Source organism: Marmota monax, unplaced genomic scaffold, assembly GCF_021218885.2.
Source record: "Marmota monax isolate L192 unplaced genomic scaffold, Marmota_monax_Labrador192_F-V1.1 WCK01_AAM20220418_F8-fsc00021, whole genome shotgun sequence".
NCBI lineage: Eukaryota > Metazoa > Chordata > Mammalia > Rodentia > Sciuridae > Marmota > Marmota monax.
Window position 1 is genome coordinate 19,048,267 of NW_026695228.1, and position 24,687 is coordinate 19,072,953.

Consider the following 24,687-nt stretch of genomic DNA (forward strand, 5'->3'; position numbering starts at 1 on the left):
CCAAGCTGTGAACTCCTGGTTCAGCCTCAGAGCTGCACTGTGCTCTCTGCTTTGGAAGCTTGGCCGCATGGAGCACGCACCAGCGCTTCACCTGCGGGCTTGCGGCGCGAGATCCGACTGGTCTTCTGCCTCCAGAAGGCTGCGGGATTCTTAGACCGGTTCCCCGTGAGCAGCACGCGCCACCTAGTCCTTTCCCTAGCTTTGTACAATTCATCACTTTGAGAGGCAAAACCGCTCACCTCCCTAAAAAGGCTTTAGACCAGGGGGATGAGGAATGGGAGCGCAATATCGAGCTGCGAGTGAAGGCGGTGGCCAGAGCTGCAGCAGGACACCGTGCGGGCTCAGGCGGCAGGTCCTTTACACTCGCTGCGGGCGCGAAGGGGACAAGGTATACAACGGTCTCTCACGCGGCTGGAGCAGCAGCAGCACGAAGACCCGGGGAGACCCTGAGCCGCCGGAGCACCGGAAGTCCCGCCCGCGGTTCCGCGCCCTTTTGGGCCCAATCGAGGTCCGGCCGCGGGTTGACCGCCAGCGCCACGAAACCAAGACGACCATGCGAGCCGGGCGGAGACCACCTCGCGCCCACAAGGCGCGGGGTCGCGCACGGAGGCGGGGCGGTGGCGCCGGGGCGGCCGGCGGGACTTCCGCCGCAGGACCCGGAAAGGCCGCGCCGCGGCTGGTGGGAGTTGTAGTCCGGCTGCGGAGGGGGGCCGCGGCTCATGCGCCGTGCACCGAGGCTTGTTTCACATCTGTAACAACAGGTGAATTGGGCTTTTTATTCTCCCCTTTCGTGCCCCCCGGCGGAGCCTGCCGCGGCCCGGGGTGGTCGGCACGAGACGGAGCCCGGGTCCGGCCGCCGGCCTGGCGGAGAGTGGGGCGGAGCAGCCAGCGGGCCTGAGGAGCAGGCCGGGCATCCTGGGCCTGCCCGCGAAGCCGGCCGGGCCGTGCTGGGGGCAGCCAGGCCTCGGCCTACCGTTGCCATGGAGCCGGGCGGGGGCGGGGGCCAGACCGGTCTGCCGGGGCGGGCCTCGCTACCAGGGGCTCAGCGGAGGCCGCGGGAGAGGCAGCTTCATTGGCGCTACGACGCCTTCTCCTCAGGGGATGCTCAGTTTCCTCAAGGCAGGGCCTGGAGGAAGTCTCTCTAGTGCCCTGAGACCTTTGTTTGCCCCTCCTCCCCCGTGCGGCCAGCGCCGCTGTTCTTGAGATGGGCCTGGTGCATTCTGGCCCCCCTGGTTTGCCCCCTTTTGCACCGACCTTGTCACTGGAGGAGGCCAAGGGGTGATGTGTTCTTTGTTTGCTGGTGGTGACTTGCCCCATTTTGCAGGGGAAGACCTAATGCATGTTGGGTCCTTTGTTTGCAGTGAACTGGAATCACAAGGGTCCTCAAAACCCCAAGCCAGGAGTATGGCGTCAGCATGCTTGCTAGCTACTCCTCTTGTAGCAACATTGGTCACTTAATTGCGATTTTGCAAGGCAGAGGCTATCCCACTTTACAACCCCAGTCCTTAAGGGCTTGCCATACACTGTAGTTGGTAGACTTCTGCAGGCCAGCTGCAGGCTCTGAACCCTGTTTTTGGTTGCAACTCATGGACCAGAGTGGAATGAGACATTATCTGATGGTTTCTCTTGAAGTTTCTTAGAAGGTACGACCCTGCTATCATTGTGGATCTTTACAACATCTTGTAATTTACACTTTAATCTCAAGAGTCTCTGCATTTCCGAGAGGGAGGACTATTTTCCTGATGGATAGATAATTTAGGATTTATGGTAGTGCTCTTTTCTTGAGCATTTTATCCTTTGGTGCATTTTCTCCTTATGTAGGTTGTCCCTCTACCTCCCAAAGATAGTTTTTCTCCAAGTGTTTTAGTTTTTATAGTTGTGGTCCACCGCTGTTGGATCCTTCTTGTCCCTTTCAACCTTTGAAGATGTTAGTATAAAATGTTGTCTTAAGAAATGAACGTGGTGCATTTAGTCAGCAGCCTGATATCCTGAAAATAAGTAATGTCAGCATGGAAAGCTTTGGAGTCAGAATACTTACATGCAGATTTCCATTCTACTCTGAGGCTGCTATGAGATCTTGGATGAGTTGTATAAATTATGTTTCAATTTCCTTATCTGAGAAAGAGAATTCCTCCCTCACAAGGTAGTTGCGTGGATTAAATGGGATAAAATCTGTAGTTGTACTTTTTAAACCATAAAAATGGTATTCAGTATTGATTTTTTATTTTGCCAATCTAGGAGAGTGTATCAGCCTGTTTACCTTAGATTTATATTATATTCATTATGGGATTATAATGCAAACTGAAGCAGGTTTCACTCTGGGCTTGGAGAAACTGCTTCTCAGGCCTACAAACCCTTCTTTACCTTGACATCTCCTTCTTGGTATCTTACAGGTGCTGGTGTAGGACAGCTCACATTTGGTGGGTCTAGAATGGGTCATGGCAAGTCCTGAAGTGAGGCCATTGTATTTGGTGTATGTGTTTCATGCCACTAACAAAACTTGTCCTTGTTGTTAGAGTTAGTAAATGAATTTCTATGATTGGAGCACCTTTGTTTCCCTGTGGGGGCCGTCACTCTAGTGACCCAGCATCATACTTCCCAGGAGGAGGCCCAGCCTCGGGATGAGGAGTAGCAAGGAGAGAATTCAGCTCCATTTCAAAAGCCTACAAAATCTGAGCCCATTATTGCTTTTATAAGGTAAGTTGATTTAGCCAAGCTCAGAGCAATGGTGGATCCATGCTGAGCCACACTGAAAAGGAAGAGGCATGTGTTAGGTGCATTTGTGACTGTCTTGGCAAAGGAATGTCATTCTTAATTAGTTGTTGTGGAATCTCTCAGAAACATTTTGTTGTAAGTCTGCCTGAAGTTAAGATGTGTTTCATTATGTAAGAAATCTTGACAATAGAATTTTACTTATCTCTAAATTACTTAAGAGATGCTGAATACAAAGTTTAAAGTCCCCCCCCCCCTTTGGTACACCAGGGATTGAACCCCATGGGTGCTTCACCACTGAGCTACACCCCAGCCATTTCTTATTTTGAGATGGGATTTTATAAATTGCTGAGTGTCTTGCTAAATTACTGAGGCTGGCCTTGAGTTTGTGATCCTTTTGCTTTAGCTTCCAGAGTTGCTGGGATTACAGGGGTATGTCTCTCTGCCTGGCTAGGATCAAAGACTTTATTTATTTATTTGTACTGGGGATTGAACCCAGAGGTACTTAACCACTGAGCAACATCCTCAGCCCTTTTTGTATTTTATTTAGAGACAGGGTCTCACTGAGTTGCTTAGTGCCTATCCAAGTTGCTGAAGCTGGCTTTGAACTTTCGATCCTCCTCCCTCAACTTCCCCAGCTACTGGGATTATAGGAGTGTGCCATTGTGCGTGGCAGATCAGAGACTTTTTAAAAGCAAAACCTAGAGAGTCTATTTACTAGCAAATTAATTTAAATTTTCTTTTTTCTGTTCATTTATTTTGTTTTATGGTATTGGGGATTGATCCTAGGGGCTCTCTACCACAGAGCTACATCCGTACCTCTTTTTATTTTTAATTTTGAGACAGGGTCTCACGAAGTTGCCCAGGCTGGCCTCGAACTTAAGATCCTCCTGCCTCAGCCTCCAGAATAGCTGGGATTACAGGTGTGTGCCACCAAATCTGGCCAGAATTGTTACTTTTTTTCCTGTTATCTGTAGGTCTGTTCATCTGTTGTATGTACTGACAAGAAAAATGCACTGACGTTTTTGGCCAGTAATCATGCTTTAATTTAATATTTGGTATTTCATAGAGATTCCTCTATGAAAACTTTGTTCTGAATCACTGTTAGTTGCACTTTGATACCATCCATCAAATCTCATTCTTAGGGGCTTGGCTAGGTTTTATGAAACTTCAATAAACCAGTTTGTCCTTCAGACAATCCTCAGTCCCATTTCCTGATGCCCTATGAGACAGGGGATCTGTGTTGAACTCAGTTTCCTCTTGGAAGTCCCAAGGAAATCTCTTAAGTATTGTAATGAGATGGAACTATATATCTGTCATTATGAAATGCATCCCTTTCTTTCTAACAGGGCTCAGGGAGTTTTTGGACAGCAAAAAGAAAAAAGCTGTCAGTTAGAAAGAAGTAAGGACACATCATTACTCTAGAATGGAGCTGGCCTTCCCATCCATAAGACTGGGGAGCAGCAGTGGGACTCGTAAAGAGCTTCATATTTTTCATCTTCTGCAGAAGTTGTCTGTGTGGGCTCCTGGACCAGGAATATTAATTGTTGCCTTTTGACCCTACTTCTCAGGATTCCAGCTTTCCCTCCTGGCCAGAAATGTTCAGCTTGGACTCATTCAGAAAAGGTAAGAATGTCACTGTGCTTGTGACTCCAAGCCCCTGTGATGGGCAGCTGTAACCAACAGGGGTGACTGTCCCAAGTGCTTTCCTAGCCTTCCTTTCCGTTGTCTTATAATCTGTGTGTGCCTCCCCTTGCCTTGGCATCTGTGTGTATTTGCCATTGTCCCCATAAATGCACTCTCCCACGTACTTAACTGCTTGGTGAAATCTGGCTTGTTTTTCTAGGATAGAATTTAATTTTATTTATGTATTTTTGATGCAGGGCATTGAACCCAGGGGTACTAAATTGCTGAGGGCCTTGCTAAGTTGCTGAGGCTGACCTTGAACTTGTGATCCCTCTGCCTCAATCTCTCAAGTCACTGGAATTACAGGCATGTGCCACCTCGCCTGGTTAGGCTAATATTTTACGCCATTTCCTCCATGAATCTTCACTGACACTGTTGACTAAATGCAGTCCTTCTCCAACTTTCTTCAACATCATATTCATGTTGTCTTGTGTTTAGTCTATTCCAAATTAATCTTTGTATCATTAGATTGGCAGCTCCCTGCAGCCAGGGCTTATGCTCTTTTATCATCCATAGTACCTGTCATAGCATTTTGCACATGGCAAGCCTTGGTAAACACCGGTGAAGTAGATCAAGTTATTGTTATATTAGTGGTCATAGAAACTCTGGTAAGTCTTGAAATTAGTGGTTTCTCGCAGGTGAGGGCGTTGCTTAAGCAATGGTAGAACTGAGCTATGGCAGTGCCATAGGGCAGAGTTCAAGATCTCCTTACAAGAACTGATGTAACTGGTGAGAACTTTGGGGGCCAGTTCCTAAATAACTTTTATGTCTTAGGCACATGGCTTTTTTCCTTTAAAGGAATAAAGAATAAAAGGCATATATCCTGTATTGAAGCCCATTCTGAGGTTCCTGAGTGTGTTTTACAAATAAATGAGAACCAGAACAGAACTTCTGTAACTACTGATTAAATAGATCCTCTCAATTGTGTCTCTGTATGTTCCTAGAGGCCTGGGAACCCTGGACAAGTGATTCCCTTTGTAACTCACTGATTGGGGCCAAAAGGAGAGCTGGATGTATCAAGGCAGAGCAGCCTCCTGCCTTGTTTGTCTTCAGTCACTTTGTCTGTTTTCATAGCACTTGAAACAATTAGTTTCTATTGTCCTAGGTTTTGTTTTTTTGTTGAGGAGGGGTGCTAACTAAGAAGGGAAAATTTAAAGTTGAGATAAGGATGGACAGTACATTTTTTGAGCTGAAAATTAAATATTATTTAATTGCTTTGTGTTTACTCACTAGCCAGTGGGCTTTGTTGTCTACCCACTTGAAAAAGGTGGGTGCTGATAACTTCTCTGATGATGAGAGTGTCTCTGAATGAACAGTACTGGTTTTATAAAGAGATGGAGAGCCCAATAAGATCGTGGTCCTCGTTTTTTCACATTTTTTTAACTCTCCAGCATGATAGGGAGGTAGACTAGATGAGAGAACTTGGCAAAATTCCTTTTCAAGGTTTGTGATTTGACTTTCTATGTCAGAGATTGGTTTGACTTATAGTTTTCATCAGCAGTGGCATCTTTAGTGCTTAGTTTTGTGGGAGACAGTGTAGCATTACTGAGTACAAGCTCTGGATTTAGGTGCCTAGTTCCCATTACAACTTGCCCCTCATTGTCTGTGGGAACTTTAGGCAGGTGACTGAGCCTCTCTCTGCCCCACTTCCTCATAATACCTGTTTCACAGAGTTGTTCCAAGGATCAGATGAGTTAATACATGTAAAGAGCTTAGAACAGGGCCTGACCCCTCATAAACTCACAATCCCCATTATTATTAAGTAGCTTCGGGATGTACTAAACTCTGATTTTGGACCTCACCTTCTGCACAGGAAAAGTCTCATATACTTCTCAGCAATCATTTTATGCTTGAAGATCTAAGGGAAAAAATTAGTTAGAAAGAGTTGCTACCTTGAATATTTTTCTTGGGGGAAATCTATCTTTTCCTGACTCTAAGGCTGAATGTCCTCTCCTGTCTTCTGAATACTTGTAACACTTAGAGTTTGTATCATAACCTTGGCAGTTGTTTGTGTGTGGCCTTGACACCTTTATTGTTGTAAAGGACTCTCTCTTTTTTTTTTTTTTTTTTTTGGTACCAGGGATTGAACCCAGGGGCACCTAACCACTGAGCCATATCTCCAGCCTTTTCTTTTTCTTTTTTTTTTTGAGACAGTATTTTTTTTTAATATTTTATTTTTTAGTTGTAGATGGATACAATATCTTTATTTTATTTTTATGTGGTGCTAAGGATTGAACACAGGGCCTCTCATGTGCTAAGTGAGTGATCTACCGCTGAGCACCAGCCCTTGAGACAGGGTCTTGATAAGTTGCTTAGGACCTCAGTAATTTGCTAAGCTGGCTTTGAACTCCGGATGCTCCTGCCTCAGCCTCCTAGCCATTACAGGTGTGCATGCCCACACCCGGCAGGTGTCATCAGTCTTTTTTTTTTTTAATATTTGTTTTTAGTTGTAGTGGACACAATACCTTTATTCTATTTATTTATTTTTTATGTAGTTCCGAGGATCGAACCCAGGACCTCGCACATGCTAGGCAAACGTTCTACCGATGAACCACAACCCCAGCCCAAGGTGTCATCAATCTTGAGAGGAAATATAATGTGAAAAGTTTGAGGCCCTTGATAAGTTTGTCTGGGGTTCATTTCTGTTTTCTACTCAAAATTAGCAAGATCCTATTTCCTACCTCCTGTCTTCCACAGTGTAGTGAAAATATTTGAGATGATGTAGGAAAAGAACCTGATTTTGGTCTATGCCCAGCATGTGAATCCCTTAGTAAATATGAATAGGTTGATCTCTTTGGGGTACTGTTGATTGAGGACCTGCAAATGTGTGAAGCATGAAGGCGATGACAACTATTTCAGAGGTATTCCCTAGTACTCAGGAACCATCTGGGATGGGACCTTTCACAGTGCTGATGGAAATAACTATAGCAGTTCCACATGGATTGTGGACAGTAACCCACTGGGTCTTATGGCTGGTTACCATTTTTCCTGTTATGTAATCCAACAGAGTTGCCAGCACTTGACATCTGCAACACTCTTGTGCTTGATGATTTACCTGTTGCTACCTTCAATGGTCTTCCAACCTTATTTTCTTTGGCAGTGATGGGGATTGAACACAGGGCCTTTAGCATGCTAGGCAAGTGCTTAACCACTGAACCACACTCCCAGCTCCCCTTTCTAGAATCTCTCTTTTTTTTTTTTTTTTTTAACAATTTTTTTTTAGTTGTTGATAGACCTTTATTTTATTTATTTATTTATATGTGATGCTGAGAATCAATCCCAGTGCCTCACACATGCCAGACAAGTGTGCTACTGCTAAGCCCCAGCCCTAGCCCCTCTAGAATATTGATATAAGTATCTGAATTCTCAGCAGCAATGCTGTCAGAATCAGGACATGAAGAACAAGCTGAGTCTTCTACAGTCAGCACACAACTTTAAAAACCACTGAATCAATATCAAGAATGTGCATTTTTACTCCAGTTGTATGTAGTTTTCAGTGATGATGTTGTGGGATTGTTAACAATTTTCTTCCAGTTACTACAAATGCTTCATGAGATAATAAATAATGATCAAATCATTTACTCTATTTTGTTTCAATCTAGCATCCTGAATATGAATACGAATCCTCTTCAAACAGGAATGAAGAGGTTGAGCTGGTCATTTGCAATCTTAGCTTCAAAGGAGAACTGGAATTAGTTCTAAAGTAAAAAAATTTTTTTTTTTTGGCATTGGGGATGGAACTTTCGGGCACTCGACTACTGAGCCACATCCCCAACCCTATTTTGTATTTTATTTAGAGACAGGGTCTCACTGAGTTGCTCAGCTCCTCGCTTTTGAACTCGAGATCCTCCTGCCTTAACTTCCTGAGCTGCTGGGATTACAGGCGTACACCATCATGCTGGACTGCTACAGGCATTTTTGCTGTGATGCCATACATGTTTTTTGGAAAATCACACACCTATAATAGCTTCATTTTTTTTTTTTTTTGAGATAAAGGAAAAAGAAGTTTTATTAATTTTCTAGCAAATGAGAAGGCAGCAGACTCGTGTCTCAGAGGTCATTGCAATTCTATCAGGAAGAGAAGAGGGCTTTTAAACAGGGGGATACAAAGGCTAAGTTCCAGGTGTGCATATCAGCAGTCATAATTGATATCCAAATGGTAGCCTTGAGAGTTAGCTCTTTCTTGGATCCGCTGGTACTATCTTTCTAGTATGGATTTCTTCATTCCTGTGGTCAGTGATCCGAAAGAAGGACAGATATCTTGGCCTAGGATAGGAGGAATATTAATGGTTTCAGAGATCTCAGTCTATAGAGAGATCGCTCTATTCTTTGAGGCTCAAGGTGAGAGGCAGAACATCATGAGGGAACAGTGTGATCAGGAAGCAGAAAGCCACAACTTTAATATCTTTTTTTTTTTTTGGAACTAGGGATTGAACCCAGAGGTGCTTAACCACTGAGCCACATCCCAGCCTTTTTAATTTTTTTTAGTTCTTGATGGACTTTTATCGCTTTCTTTCCTTCCTTCCTTCCTTCCTTCCTTCCTTCCTTCCTTCCTTCCTTCTTTCTTTCTCTTTCTTTTCCCTCCCTCCCTCCCTCCCTCCCTTCCTTTCTTTTTCTTTCTTTCTTTCTTTCTTCGTGGTGCTGAGAATTGAATCCAAGGCCTCACGCTTGCTAGGCAAGAACTCTACCACTCAGCCCCAGCCCCCCTGCCCTTTTTTTAAAAAAAGTTTTTTTTGTAGATACAGGGTCTTAATTGAGTTGTTTAGGGCCTCACTAAGTTGCTGAGGCTGGCTTTGAATTTGTGATCCTCCTGCGCTAGTTTCCTGAGCCACTGAGATTACAGGCATGTGCCACTGTGTCTGGCTACACCTATTATATCTTAAGAGGGCTTTTGAGAAATATGGAGTTGTGTGCAAATGCAACTGTGACTTTATGACCATAATATGACAAAAATAGTCAGTGGTGCCTGGGGAAGATGCTTTGGACCACCAAGGCAGGGAGCTCACTATGATGCTAAAAATGTGCAAAGTGTATTCTGATTGGAACAAATCTAGCAGTTGCTGTGGCAGAACAGGTGGAAGCAGAGCTCTGAGCCAGAGGGGCTGTTGGGAGGGAGTGTGCTGCTGGGAATGTAGGGGAAGAAAGCTGTGTTCAGCTACTTGATTCCGCATCCCCAAATTTTATTTATATATATATATATAAATATATATATATAAATATATATTTATATATAAATATATATATATATATATATATTTTAAAAGGAGAGTTGGGGGGGAGAGAGAGAGAGAGAGAATTTTAATATTTATTTTTTAGTATTTGTTGGACACAACTTCTTTGTTTGTATGTGGTGCTGAGGATCGAACCCGGGCCGCATGCATGCCAGGCGAGCGCGCTACCACTTGAGCCACATCCCCAGCCCCCCAAATTATATTTTGTATATTATTATTTTTTTATTTTTATATTTTTGGTACCGGGTATTGAACTCAGGGGAATGCAACCACTGAGCCACATCCCTAGCCCTGTTTTGTACTTTTATTTAGAGACAGGGTCTCACTGAGTTGTTTAGCCCCTCACTTTTGCTGAGGCTGGCTTTGAACTTGAGATCATCCTGCCGCAGCCTCTCTAGCCTTCCCCATAATTTTTTTTTTAAAGGGGGGGGGAGAGAGAGAATTTTTTAATATTTATTTTTTAGTTATTGGTGGACACAACATCTTTTGTTTGTATGTGGTGCTGAGTATCGAACCCAGGACACACGCATGCCAGGCGAGCGTGCTACCGCTTGAGCCACATCCCCAGCCCCTTCCCCATAATTTTTTATTGGTGCATTATAGTTGGGTAAACTGATGGGCCCAGTGGGGCAAAGAGAGTAAAGAGCTCATGCATCTTCTCTCCAGTCTAGTGATTGTAATATAATTTCAGCAGTTAGGTGATTTTCACAATCTTAGGCCTTCCTATCCCTGCATTTCCACTACTCACTGAAGACTCAGTGAATATCTTTTTATTTTTAAGGCTACTGGTCATTGAATTCAGATCCCTGTACATGTTAGGCAAGTATTCTACCATTGTGCTACACCCCATGCTCAGTGAATATCCTGATTGTAATTCATGTATCTCAAAAATTTGGAGCTTCTTAAAAATGTACTTGGGACATGCAGGGTGGTGTGTGCCTTGAAATCCCAGTGATTTGGAGGGCTGAGGCAGGAGGATTGCAAGTTCAAAGCCAGCCTCAGCAAGTTAGTGAGGCACTAAGCAATTCAGCAATTCCCTGTTTCTAAATAAAATACAAAAAAGGGCTGGGGATGAAGCTCAGTGGTTAAGCACCCCTGGGTTCAATCCCCAGGAGCAAAAAAAATGTGCTTGGTTGGTAATTAATAAGTAGCATTTAGTCTCCAAATGAATGGAAATATTTGGAATGGCAAGTGGTTCTCTTTTAAAAAGAGGGAGAATTCTAGTAAGTATGGATCTGTTTTAATCCTCAGGCTGGACCCACTGATCAATTAGCCCCTTTGTTTCCCTGTTCTTAGCAGTAATAATTTGAAATTTGGTGGCTAAGGGGAATCCATAGTAAATGAGCCAATGGCTACTATGAGTGGAAGACAGTGGTTCTTTGGAATTACACAGTCCCATAGCGGTCATCTTTCAACTGTTTTATTATCTTATGCTCATAAGGTAAGACTGTAGCAAAGCATATAGAATGTGTATTAAACTCATGGAAGCTAGTTGAGGAGTGAGAAACAGTTTGCAGGCTTTTTGAGAGCTAAGAAAGAATCTCTACAAGGTTATCATGTGTATTTATATGATGTTTTCCTTATCTGTTTATGACTCATACATACACATTTATATATATATATATATATATGTATGTATGTATATAAATATGTATACACACACATATGTATGTTGTATCTATGTATGATAATTGCCTTTTTTCTGTGTGGCATTGTTGTCACTGTTTCTCAGAACCTGTGACTGGTTCCTAGTGCTGCCCAGAGCGCCTTGTGGATGCTCTGAGGTGAGCCATTTCCAGGGGCTGTACTGTGAGGACTAAGAACATGTTGCCTTGATGTCCTCTCTCTTTCTCTAGATCGGGCCCAGCACAGGCAGCGTCAGTGCAAACTTCCCCCACCCCGCCTTCCACCCATGTGTGTCAACCCTGCCCCTGGAGGGACCATCTCTCGAGGTAAGGGAGGAGCCTTGCCTCCAGCAACAGCTTGGTCCAGGGTCTGTGGGGAGGCGGGTGGCAGAGGAAGCCCTGGTTCCAGGGCTGTGGACCTCCTGAAAATATTTGGGGGTGGGGTGCTTAGCAGAGCTGATGGAGCCCTGAGGGAGAGAAGACTTGGAATGTTCTGGATTTTTTCATGATCCTTATTTACATGGCTTGGACTTATAGTCTCCTTGGGCCTCCTTGGCCTGGAAGAAAGCCTATTCTCAGTTGGGTGTTCAGTACCAGCATGGAGAATCTTCTAGGTTCCTAGGAAGTCCCTGGCTCTGGTGGTTCAGAGAGAGAGCAGGTATTTATAGCAGGGCCAGAACAGAGAGCCTTGACTCAGCCTAGGGCCTTCCATCTTGGGGGCTTTGGGGATACCCAGGAAATCACTTCCCCATCTTCCTCTAGTACCTCAAAGCACTTTACTGACATTAAAATCTGCCTCCCAGTCCTTTGACAAGGTGGGCTTTCCTTTTGTTAAGGGAGAATGTCAGTGTACCTTGATGAGTGACAGTTTACCTCAGCTCCTGCTAATACCCAGGGACAGAGCTAATAATAGGACCCAGAGAATCAGTTTTGCACATGAGCATCTCCTCTCTTCCCTCAGGTTTAGATCTTTTCCAGGTCTGCCAAGGCCAGTGTCCCTCACAGCTCCTCTTCTCTGCCCATAGACTGCCTGTTCACATCCCTCTGCCTAAGTAGAAAGAAATTATTTTAGGTCATAGAGTCTTTGCCTCATCTGTAGAGAGCCTGTCTACAGGACGCTCTGTCTATAAAGTGCTTTGAAGGTCAAGAGCTCAGGGGGTATGTGGGAGAATTGGGCACCTCAATTTCTGTGGCACATGCTACTGCCTTGTTCCTAGCAGTTTCATCATGAGCTGCTCTCGCACTGCAGTGGCCTTGACCCTCCTCAGCAGTATGGGACAAGTATTTCCAGCCCCTCTGACCACTTGACTTAGGTTTTAAAGAAATGCCACCCGCTAAGTTGCCAAAACAAGAGTTGATTGCCCTTTTTTTTTTCTTTCTTAAAATGCCCTGTAACTCGAAAAGGCTGAACGTTAACATTTCCAACATGGCAGGTGAGTGGCTCTGAGAGTGTCAGATGTGCTATGGCTAAGCTTAAAGATGGTTAGTTGGGGATAACCAAACAACTGGCCAGGTAGTGCCTCTTTGAGCTCCTGCTAAGGAGGATGCCTGCTTGTGGGATGGGCAGCTGCCCCTGTGGGACAGGGATACACATGGATGCTCCTTGGCCTTCTCTTTTTCTCTTTCTTAGTGAGAAGCAACAGAGGATTATGCCTTTCTGCCGTGCTTTCTTTTCTTTTTCTTTTTCTTTATTTATTTTTGAGATGAGATCTCAGCAGTGCCCAGGCTGGCCTCATACTCATGGTCTTAAGTGACCCTTAACTTTTTTTTTTTTTTTTTTTTAAATATTTATTTATTTTTTTTAGTTTTCGGCAGACACAACATCTTTGTTGGTATGTGGTGCTGAGGATCGAACCCGGGCCGCACGCATGCCAGGCGAGTGCGCTACCGCTTGAGCCACATCCCCAGCCCAACCCTTAACTTTTTGGATAGCTGGAACTATAGATGTGTACCACCATGCCCAGCACTGCCATACATACTTCCTCCTATTGTGTGGCAGAAATAGTCTCTTTTGTGTTTTGATAAGGAAAACTGCCCAGAAAATGGTGGCCTCTTGTATTGAGCACAATGTCCATCAGAGTCAGATTTAGAACTGAAAAACAGAGTTCAACTCCTTTACTAACCTACCTAACCCCTTCTACTGCCAATGTTCTAACAAGGCTTCCTTCTAGGATCAAGGGTGAATAAATAAAAAACTCACCTCTGAGTGTTCCCTGTGCATTTTCCCCACTTACCTAGAACTGAGACATAGAGCACTAAAAAGTGTCATGGGATTGCACTGCTTCTGTCAGGATTCTGGGGACCACAAAACTGCTTTTTCCTATCCATTCCTTCATACAGGGAATATGTGCCTCCTCTTCTTAATGTGGTTTACTTCAAGGCATGTGTGGGTACACACGTGGAAGGGAAAGCCCTGAAGATAGGTATTCTGGTAGCATGGTTAAGGTGCTCTTTTGGCCACGGTAACTTCTTTTACCCTTTTCAGTGCTAGTTATGTTGACCATTTCTTGTCATTTTGACCATCCATCAAATATCTAACCAACACTGAGTAAGTTGCCTCATGTTGGTTGAGACCCTGGTTTCTTTAGGTGTTGGTCCCTCTCACTTTCCCTCCAAAAGTTCTTTGGTATACTCAAAAGGGCCTGGACTATCTAGGGCTTCCTCCTATTGCCTTTTTTGGGGGCCTCCAAGGTTTGGGTTTCTATGATTCCACCTATGAATTCAACAGATCCTTCCTACCTTAATTCCACGATGCTAGATATAGTTATTTACATCTGAGTACCAGATGTCATGCGTTATCCAAAAGTAGACAGAGATATCTGAGCCAGTAAGCCCTTTCTTTCTGTTTTCAGAACTAACTTCCTTTTTCATAGGCAAAGGATACAGCTAAATTTCCTCCACGAACATGGAGGGGAAGGCTTAATGTTGGTGGAAAGGAAGGGAGGCACATCCAAACCCCTCTCACTTTCTTCCAAGGGCTCTGGAATAGGAGTTGGCAAACTTTTTGTAAAGGGAAGAGAGTAAATATTTTAAACTTTGTGGGTCATATGCTTTCTGTTGCAGTTATTTAACTTTGCTATCATAGCATGAAAGCAGTAGTAGATAATGAACTAATGAGCATGGTTATGTTTCAATAAAACTTTATTTGTAACAATAGGCAGTGGGCTCAATTTGGTCTGCAGGGTATAACGTGGCCAACCCCTGCTCTGGACCAACGGAGAGAAGATCACAGAACCAGCAGGGTTTCAAGAACTGGTCTAAGGAATTTCCCTCATTTTATAAAAGTGAATGGAACTTGTGGAGAAGAAATACTTGCTCAGGGTGACGCCAGCTATTAGAACTCAAGTGAAGTAATGAAGCAGGAGCAAGAGACAGAGCTCCCTTCAGGACCAACCAGTTACTTGGTGTCACTTCATTTTTTTTAAACACAAAATTTCAATCATCTGTTCAAAATATGTTTTTAAAGTAGAGAAAATGGTAGAATGAACCCCATCATATATCACCAGCTTGAACAACTAACAACTCATGGCCAATCTTCACTTCCTTCTCTTTACTCCTTTGAGAGCAAATCCAGGAAACCATAGCATTTCAGCTGTAAAGTGGCTGTCAGAGCGGAGTGCTGTGGTGAGGGTTTTCTAAAGCACTGAGGACGGCCCAGGCAGATTTCCAGGTGGAGTTTTTATGTCTAGGCTCTTTTCTCCTTTAGCTTTGATAAAACACAATTTTCAAAGTGTGTCCTCAACTACTGTCTCCCCTACCTGACTTGGTAGACTTTTGGGTTCTTTTGAAGAAATTTGAACTGTTAGCGCCCTTGAAAGCTGTTCCTGAAGCTGGTTGGAACCTAGCTTTGGGCAACTTAATGAGCCACATGGCCAAACACAAAACCCTTGGAGAATTATGTCCTGCCCTACAATGGATGATGTGGGTAGGGGTATTTGATACAGATGGTGATGTCCCCTGTGACAATCACTGTGTCAGATACTTGCTGTCAAAGCCATCTTCCCTTTTGCCCTTTTCCTGGTAAAAACCCACTGGCAGATAATTGGGAAATTGGAGTTGAAGCCATACCATCTGTCCTGGTCTGTCTCCAAGGAACCTTCCCCTGGTTGTTTCAGACCTTCAAGGGTAGGCATTTCTTTAGAACAGAGCACTCTGTAAAGCTTTCCTCCAAATGTTCCTATCTGATCCTAACCATTGCTATACAAAACGAGTAGAGCAAGTTGTATTAAAATTTTTCTATTTGATGAAATGGCTCAAGGTTCTCAGTTGGCAAGTGGTAGAGGTTAGTGAGACTAAGCCCAAGTACTTAGACTCATGTCCTATATGTTCTTTTCATAGGCCCCATAGAGTGTGGTCTTAGACCATCAGCTTCAGCCTTGCCTGGGAACTTTTTAAAAAGGCACATTCTTGGGCCTTATGCCAGACCTAATGAATAAGATACTGGGGGTAGCACCCAGCAATGGTTTTTTTTGTTTTTATTTTTTATTTTATTTTGTGTCGCTGGGGGTTAAACCCAGTGTCTTGAGTATGTTAGGAAAACACTCCATTACTAAGCTATACCCCCACCTCTTTTTATTTTTATTAACTAATTTTTTGAAGTACTGGGAATGAAACACAGAGCCTTGTGCAGGCTAGGCAAGTACTCCACTATTGAGCTACAATTTCAGTCCTTTTTATTTTATTTATTCATTTTGGTGGTACTGAGGACTGAACCCAAGGACACTTTACCACTGAGCTATATCCCCAGCCCTTTTTATTTGTTTAATATTTTTTAAAGTTGTAGATGGATACAATATCTTTATTTTTATGTTGTGCCGAGGATCGAATCCAGTGTCTCATGTGTGCAAGGCAGGTGTTCTACCACTGAGCTACAGCCCCAGCGCTCCCAGCCCTTTTTATTTTGAGACAGGACCTCTCTAAGTTGCTAAGGCTGGCCTTGAACTTGTGATCCTTCTGCATCACAAGTTCTGCTGCCAAAGCCATCTTCCCTTTTGCCTCCTAAGTAGCTGGGAATACAGGCATGTGCTGCTGTGCCCCACTATTTTAATTAATTAAAGTTTTTTGGGGGAGTAACATGAATTGAATCCAGGACTTTACACATGGTAGGCAAACATCCTACCACTGACTCACCTCCCCAGCTCTTTTTTAAAAAATATGATTTGAAACAAGGTCTTGCAAAAGTTGTCCATGGTCTTAAGCTTGAAATTCTGCTACTCAGCCTATGGGAGTAGCTGGCTTTACAGGCATGAGCCCCTCAGAAAACCAGCAATGTTTTAACATGCTTTCCAGGGGATCACATGTAGAACACATGTAGAAACAACACATATAATCATATAAACAACAAATTCTCCTCAACTGCACTGACAACTGTTGACCAAGGCCTTCTGTGGTAGTGAGACCTTGAGGCCCTCTGCTCTACACTGTCACTATCTACAACATGCAGATTTAGATCCAAAGCTCTGCTCAAGACCATAACGGGCAGAAGAAAAATGAGCCTGGCTAAGATCCAGGCATAGTAGTTTGGAAGCGGAATCCCATCTGGTTTTCACAGAAGTACGGAACAGCAGATTTAGATGCTTGTGTGGGATCAGCTTATTTTTTGGCACCATGTCCAAAGTAGGATGATTTACCATTTGACTCCAGCCCAGGAGATTAAACCTGGTCTGCTCATGTCAAAGAAGTTTTCCTTGAGCCAGGTGCAGTGGAGCACACCTATAAGCCCAGTGATTTGGGAGGCTGAGGCAGGAGGATCATAATTTTAAGGCCAGCGTTGGCAACTTAATGAGGCCCTATGCAATTTAGTAAGATCCTGTCTCCAAAAAAAAAAAAAAAAAAAGGCTGGGGATTGGGGCTGGGTTGTTGCTCAGTGGTAGAGTGCTCTTCTAGCATGCATGAGGCACTGGATTCGATCCTCAGCACCGCATAAAAATAAAATCCATCAACACTTAAAAAGGGCTGGGGATGTAGCTCAGTTGTAAAGTGCTCCTGGATTAAGTCTCCAGTACGCCCCCCCCCCCAAAAAAAAAAAAAAAAAGAAGAAGAAGAAACCACTTTCCCTGGCTTGTCTCCAGATCTTCCCCAGGTTTGCTTTGTAAGCCTTTTAAATGAAGGTACCCAGTTTACCCAGCCGGCATTCGGCCTAGCGACCTATGAGAGGAATCTACAAACACGAGTAGGACCAAGAGGTTAATTTGACGGATGTTGAGCTTAGTTTTAGCGTTATTTCCCAGAAAATTTCCATCCCTTTTTCCCCGCTTGAGATCTAGAAGCCCAGTTTATGGTTTGGGTTTCCAGGGGAACTGTTTGGTCCAGGAGATCAGGGCTGAGGTAGCGGCTGGACCAGCTCTGCACCGGTCCGCCCGGTCCGCAGAGGGCGCGCGCTCTCTCCGCCCTTGACTCGCGGCTGCGCTCTGGGATCGCGGGGAACGGCGGGAGCGCGATGGCGGCCGCCAGGAGGCTCATGGCGCTGGCGGCCGGCGTCTCTCCGCGCCTGCGACCGCCGGATCCCCGCGCTGTCGGGCGACAGGAACGCACGCGCGGCCTCTCGTCCGGTCTCGCTCGTCCCGACGGCACCAAGGAGGCCGCCGAGGCCGAGCCCGAGCCCGGGGAGGCCCCAGGCGAGTCTGGGACAGGCAGCGGAAACATGGTGAACGGTGAGGGCACGGCGGGGTGCGCGGCCGCGTCGCCGCATCGCCCTTGAGTTCTGGGGTGGCAACGGGGGCGGGCCGGGCGCTCTACCTGATAGTGGTCGCGACGGCCGGCCGCTATCTAGCCGCGGCCCTGTTGTTGTAAATCTCAGCGTGGCATAGTCCCAAATGAGACCCAGAGCGCCTGCACCTGTGTGGGATAAGTGAGCGATGCGGGACCTCAAGGGAGTGGGGAAAACAGGTTAACGTCCAGTTTCTGTCAGGTTGGGTGACCAGGAGTTAGAGCAGTAAGGGTAAGCACGCTCTCGCCATTGTGGAAAATAGCCCCCAATACACCTGGGATTTCAGACTCTGAAACATGACAGAATGGCTGTTCTGGTGGACTGCAGTTTTCTGAATAGTACAGTGAATGGAACTGGGGAGAAGATCTCTACCCATCAAGGACGGTCTTCACTTAGGGCTGGAATGGGTCTTAGTGCACACCTGTGGGTCTAGTGTGCTACTTACTGTGTGATGGATCCCCATTGAGTTAACTTATATGCTGCTTATTACCTGATTGATTCTTGGCACCGAGGGCCAGGCAGGACCCTCCATCCTAGCCAGTTGAACAGGAGTCTGCCTGGAGGAAACACAAACAAAAACCACACTGCCAGGATACATCAGAGCTCCTGGAGTAGCATTTTCAAAATGTAGAGCCCACTATCTTCAGGTGCTCTCTGAGGAAAGGGTGCTATGAAAAACTTCTTAGGAGTTGGGGTTGTAGCTCAGTGGTTGAGCACTTGTCTAAGCATAAGTGAGGCACTGGGTTCAATCCTCAGCACCCCATGAAATAAAGGTAAAAATAATAATAAAACATTAAAAAAAGCAAAAATGGGCTGTGGCTGTGGCTCAGTGGCAGAGCACTTGCTTAGCATGTGTGAGGCACTTGGTTGGATCCTTAGCACTGCATACAAAAATAAAAAATAAAAAAATAAAAGGCATGCTTTCATCTACAACCTCAAAAAAAATTTTTTTTAAAGGAAAAACTTCTCCGGTGGTAAAGATGAAGCAAATGCACATATGGATATATACACCTCTTACAAAGTTCCATTTTTCAGAGCTGGGAGACAGGGTGGTAAAGGAAAAGACCTCACATCTCCTTTGCCAGTTTCTGACTGCATCTGTTGAAGGGCCACTCCGGTGTTTTGTATCTAGCTGCTCCCAACAGGCCTCTTTGTGGCCTAAGCCCCATGTCTGGCACAAGCTGCCTCTAGATGAATATCTCCCTCATTTATGCTCTGGGATTGATTCAAAGAACAAGTGAAAGAATTGAGGTCTCTCTTGTGGTTTCTTAGGCATCCTCCTTGATGACAGAGAAATCAGGAAAGAATAGCTCATGCCGTGTCTTAGTCTTTACATATAGGCTGGCTTTAGGGAGTTCTTCTGCATAGTGCTGAAGTACAGTTGAGATCTGAGGCCTGGTATTCAGAATCTCATTACTGACCTACATGGGTCATCCCTTTTGTGTGCCTTACTTTAGGAGGGTCTTTGATCTCTTGTGTGTGTGTGTGTGTAAGGGACTTTCTTGTTATTTTTAATTTAGGGATTTCTTTCAGATAACATACTGAGGGGGTGGTTATTGACCATTTCAGGCTTCTGTATGATATGAAATCAGGAGCTTGGGTTGGGAAGAGGATGCTGGCAGCTTCCCTTCTGTGGTTTATGGAACTTTGGCTTTTTGCCTTCAGGAGGTGGTCATCATACAAGTGAACGTGGCGCCACTCCTGTAATCCCTGAAGCCATTCTCTTCTAAGGTTTTCCTGGGTGGTGTGGGGTCATGAGCCAGCATCCTCAGAATCAAGCCCAGAGTTGCTTTGAAACAGTCCCCAGGGACTTGTTAAAAGAAAAAGAACATCTGTAATCCTTTTCTTATTTTTGTTAGCTTCTAGGGACCTATTAAAAGAATTCCCACAGCCCAAAAACCTTCTCAACAGTGTGATTGGAAGAGCCCTCGGCATCTCACATGCAAAAGACAAGCTAGTTTACGTGCACACGAATGGACCGAAGAAAAAGGTAACTTCTGCTGGTGGCTATGGGAGGCATGGACTTGACTGTCCTTTTCTCTCTCTCGTGTTTTTTTGGTGAAGAAAGGTAGAGTATGTTTTCTGAATTAAAACAGTCAGCAGAGAATCTTAGAACAAAGCTGTGTTTGGAGAAGGGCCAGAAATACACATTTGATTAAGGGGAAGGGAACATTGGGTAAATGAGTGAGGAGGTCTTGCCTAAGACAGACCCCTGTGCCAAATCCTGATTTTGGTTCCCCGTCAATATACTAGCACTACAGAGAATTAAGACGTGATGATGAGGATTCCTGTTTCTAGAATTTTAAAAGATCTTGGGATCCACAGAAGCATGCAGACCTTTTTTTTGTTTTTTTTGCGGTCCTGGAGTTTGAATCCAGGGCTCATCATACATGCTAGGCAAGTGCTTTTCCACTGAGGTTCATGCCAACCTAGGCAGACCATTTTGAATGAACATATTTTAAAGGTAAAGATGGATCTAGTGTGCCCTTTTTCCAGAAGATGCACCTTGAAGAAGCAAAATAACTTGTGGTAGAACGAATGGATTGGGGGCAAGAGTTAACACCCTTTTAAAGAGTCAGTGATGCAGCTGGGTTCTGTCTTGCTCTCCTAACCCAAAGTCTAACACACTGCTGCTATGAGGGTCACGGCTTTTTTTCCCTCTATACTAGAGAGGTACATTCCCCGCCTATTTTATTTATTTATTTTGGTGATGCTGGTGATTGAACCCAGGGCCTTAGGGCATGCTAGGCAGCTGAGCTGTATTCTCAGCCCTTATTTTATTTTTTTGAGACAGGGTCTCACTAAATTGCCAGTGCTGGCCTCAAATTTGTGATCCTCCTGCCTCAGCCACCTGAGTTGGGATTGAAGGCATGCACCATTATACACAACCTGAGGGCTACCGTTTTGTTGTTGATTCTCCCTGTGATTTGCAAAAACTGTAGTCCAGAAAGACTAGTTGCCTTATTATGTCTTCTTTTCCCCAGAAAGTCACCCTGCACATAAAGTGGCCCAAGAGCGTGGAGGTAGAAGGCTATGGCAGCAAGAAGATCGATGCTGAGCGGCAGGCTGCAGCTGCAGCCTGCCAGCTGTTCAAGGTGACCCTTCTTAGTGAAAGTCATGCAGACCTCCCTCCTGGGAAATTCCTTACCCTTTGTTCTGTAGTTTCTCTGGCATCTTTTTTGGGGAAGAGGGGGTATGAGGGATTGAATCCAGAGGCGCTTAACCACTGAGCCATATTACCGGCCATTCATTCATTCATTTATTTATGTTTTCCATGAACTTTTAATTTTTTAATTTATTTTTAAATATTTTTAGTTGGATCTTAATTTTATTTATTGATACTTGGTGCTGAGAATCGAACCCAGTGCCTAACACATGCGAGGCAAGCACTTTGCCATTGAGCCACAACCTCAGCCCTATTATTAATTATTTATATGTGGTGCTAAGAATCCAACCCACAACCCTAGCCCATTGCCAGCCTTTTTTATTTATTTGGAGACTAGGTCTTGCTAAATTGCTTAGGCTGGCCTTGAACTTGGCGATACTCCTGCCTCAGCCTCCTAAGTTGTTAGTTGACTGTGCACTACTGGTAGAGGTTGGTAGAGGTTGACATGGTGTTTAGCTCTTCACCTATCTGGAGCCCTTGTCATTCACTTCTTGGTTTCAGCCAATGAGAGAATATATGTATATATGTACTTGTTGGTACTAGGGATTAAACACAGGGGTGCTCAACACTAAACTATATCCCCAGCCATTTTTTTTTAAAAATTTGATACGTGGTTTGCTAAGTTGATTAGGGCTTCACTAAGTTGTTGAGGTTGGCCTCAGACTTGTGATCTTCCTGCCACAGCCTCCCAACTAGCTGGGATTATAAGGGTGTGCCACTATGCCTAATGGGAACCTGTTTATTTTTTAACATTCTTCTCTCCTTCCTTTGTTATCTCGTCATGGTTGTCTACTTTCTGTAGTTTTAAAAACTACAGAGTACCCTTGTATGAAAACTCCCTAAATAGAGTATGAAGGATCTATTTCCATTTTTGTTGTTTCTGGTTTTTTTTCCCCCCCTGTTATTTTGCATGGTTTCCCCTATAGCCAGATAGTCCTTGCTTACTTGTAAGGGAAGTATGATAGGTGCTGCTTTCACTTCCCAGTGGTTGGGCATGAGTTGCTTTCAGGTTTTTGGTTACCCAGTGTCAATGCTGCTCACTAGTATTTCCATGCCTAGTTGACCCCTCTGTGGTTGAACCTCGAATCTTCCTCAGGTCCCTAGGTCTTCATCTCTGCTCTTGCCAGGATTCATGTCCCTCAGCAGTTCCTCCTGCAAGGTCCTGACCCTGCTTCCTTACTGTATCTAAAAAGGGAAGATCCTGTCCTGGACCCCTGTACCACCCATCTCTTTTCTCTGTTCCTTTTGGCCTTGTATGGCTTCTCTTCCTCTCCAATCCTTTTCTTTAATTTTTCAGATTTTTTTTTGTGTGTGTGTGTGTCAGGGGGCTGGTGCTGGGGATTAAACCCAGGGTGCTCTACCACTGAGCTACATCTTCAACCCTTTTATTTTGAGAGGGAGTCTCACTAAGTTGTTCAAGCTGCCTTCAAACTTGTAATCCTCCTGTCTCAGCCTTCTAAGTAGCTGGAATTACAGGCTTGTGCTATCACACCCAGCAGGTTCTTTTCTGTAACCTCAAACATACTTGTGTTCTACTCTCTTTTCTTGTCTTATGTCCAACCCACACAGCTCTTTTTCACTTAGTGTCATGGTCCTCTTCAGGTCTCTGGTTATTTTTTATGTATGTATGTATGTATTTTTTAGAGACAGGGTCTGAGTTGCTTAGCGCCTCACTGTTGCTGAGGCTGGCTTTGAACTTGTGATCCTCCTGCCTCAGCCTCCCAGGCTGCTGAGATTATAGGTGTGCCAGGCCTCTGATTACTTTTGTATCCCTTCCCCTTATTCCCCAGAGCATGGCAGTGGTTGCTTGATGTGGTTGCTTGGTAATTGCTTCGTGGCTGGACCAGACTTTTCAGCTTTACCAGATTCATTGGCCTTTTGTCAGCCCTTGCTCTGCTTGGGTGTTCTGAGTTGGTACCACTAGGTTCCTTTCTCAGCTCTGCTTCTCCTGTCTCTCTAGATCACTTTCAGTCTCCAAAATATCTTTTTTTTTCCTATCCTCTCTATTTGGGGAGTCTGTCTCTTCTAGATTCAACCATCTTCTCTATGTTTAATGTGTATAAATTTCTGTCTCTTGTAGGGAAGCTCTACCTCAGTGGTTCTCAACTGCAGGTGATTTTGCTCCCCAGGAGACTTGTAATTCTTTTTTTAAATTACTCTTACAGATACACACATAGTGAAATGATTGCTGCAGTCAAGCAAATGAATACACCCATCATTCATGTCCTTATTATCCCTTTTTTTTTTAATATGAGAGCAACTAAAATCTACTCTTATAAGGCAATACTCATTTTAGTTCTCATATTGTACATTCAATCTTTAGACTCATTCATCTTACCTGTCTATGCCTTTGTTTCCTTTGACCCCCATCTTCCCATTTCCCCTTCTGCACCTCGGAACTACTGCTTTGCTCTCTGTTTTTGTGTTTTGGATTATTTTTAGATTCTTCATATAAGTGAGATCATGCTTATTTTTCTTTCCTTGTCTGACTTAATTTCACTTAGCATAATGTCTTCCAGATTAATCCATGTTGTTGCAAGTGGTGGATCTCCTTTTTAAAACTTGAGTAATTCATTGTGCATATATCACAATTTTGTATCTCTTCATCTGTTGACAAGACACTGTAATTATTCCCATATCTTGGCTATTCTGAATAATGTTGCCAAGGATATGGGAAGGCAGGTATCCATATGAGGAACTGATTTCATTTCCTTCAGGTGTATATACCCAAAAGCGGTATTGCTGGGCCATATGGTATTTTTATTTATAATTTTTTTAGGAATCTCTGTATTATTTTCCATAATGGCTCTGCTAATTTACATTCCCACTAGCAGTATACAAAGGTTCTCTTTTCTGTACATTCTTGCCAATATTTGTTGTATCTTTTTGATAACACAGCCGTCTTAACAGCTGTGAGGAGGTGTCTCATTGTGGTTTTGATTTGCTTTTACCCGATGAATAGTGATGTGGAGTACCTTTTCACACACTATTATTGGCAGCATGTTATTTATTTATTTATTTATTTTTAAATAAATATCTGTTCAGGTTCTTTACTCCCTTTTTTTCCTCCCAATTCTGGGAATTGAACCCACAACTTTGCACATATTAGGCAAGTACTCTACCACTAAACTGTATCTCCACCTAGCCCTGCCCATGTTTTAATTGGGTTGTTTGTATTTTTTGCTATTGAGTTATGGGAGTGGCTTATGTTTTGGGTATTCACTTAACAAATTTGTGGTTCCCAAATATTTTCTTGTACTTCATGGTCTCTCGCCAGCAACCCACGCTGACGAGATGAACTGGGTTCAAAGGAGCTGGCTGCAACATTAAACTAAGAAAATGGAGAAGAAATCACGCAACACATGGACTTGAGTTTCTCAGATCAAGGGTGGGACTGCTCTGCGACCTTAAGGGTCAGTTTCCACGCTGGAAGGCTCAGGAAAAAGAGAATGTGCATCCGGAATCTCTTTATTTTTATAGGGGGGGGGACATACAAAGGAGTTTCAGTGGAATGTTCTTCACCAAATAAGGCAGGGGATAAGGTTTCAAAGGTGGAGT

At 44.2% G+C, this 24,687-nt stretch overlaps 1 protein-coding gene across 7 annotated transcripts in view; it reads left to right on the forward strand.

Moving 5' to 3' along the window:
- The first annotated feature begins 657 nt into the window (after positions 1 to 657).
- Dhx30 (DExH-box helicase 30) overlaps positions 658 to 24,687 on the forward strand; it is a 35,135-nt gene continuing 11,105 nt past the window's right edge. The window contains exons 1-7 of one of the 7 annotated variants that reach the window (XM_046436406.1): positions 658 to 761; positions 2,517 to 2,697; positions 3,559 to 3,635; positions 4,284 to 4,338; positions 11,486 to 11,581; positions 19,823 to 19,953; positions 20,948 to 21,058. In XM_046436406.1, the coding sequence (XP_046292362.1) occupies positions 4,311 to 4,338; positions 11,486 to 11,581; positions 19,823 to 19,953; positions 20,948 to 21,058 (366 nt within the window). In that variant the 5' untranslated portion in view covers positions 658 to 761; positions 2,517 to 2,697; positions 3,559 to 3,635; positions 4,284 to 4,310. Of the gene's footprint in view, positions 762 to 1,047; positions 1,644 to 1,665; positions 2,698 to 3,554; positions 3,636 to 4,283; positions 4,339 to 11,485; positions 11,582 to 12,658; positions 12,688 to 17,678; positions 17,908 to 19,822; positions 19,954 to 20,947; positions 21,059 to 24,687 lie in introns of those variants that run through there. The other 6 variants (XM_058576734.1, XM_058576735.1, XM_058576733.1 and 3 more) reach the window with 6 other exon arrangements.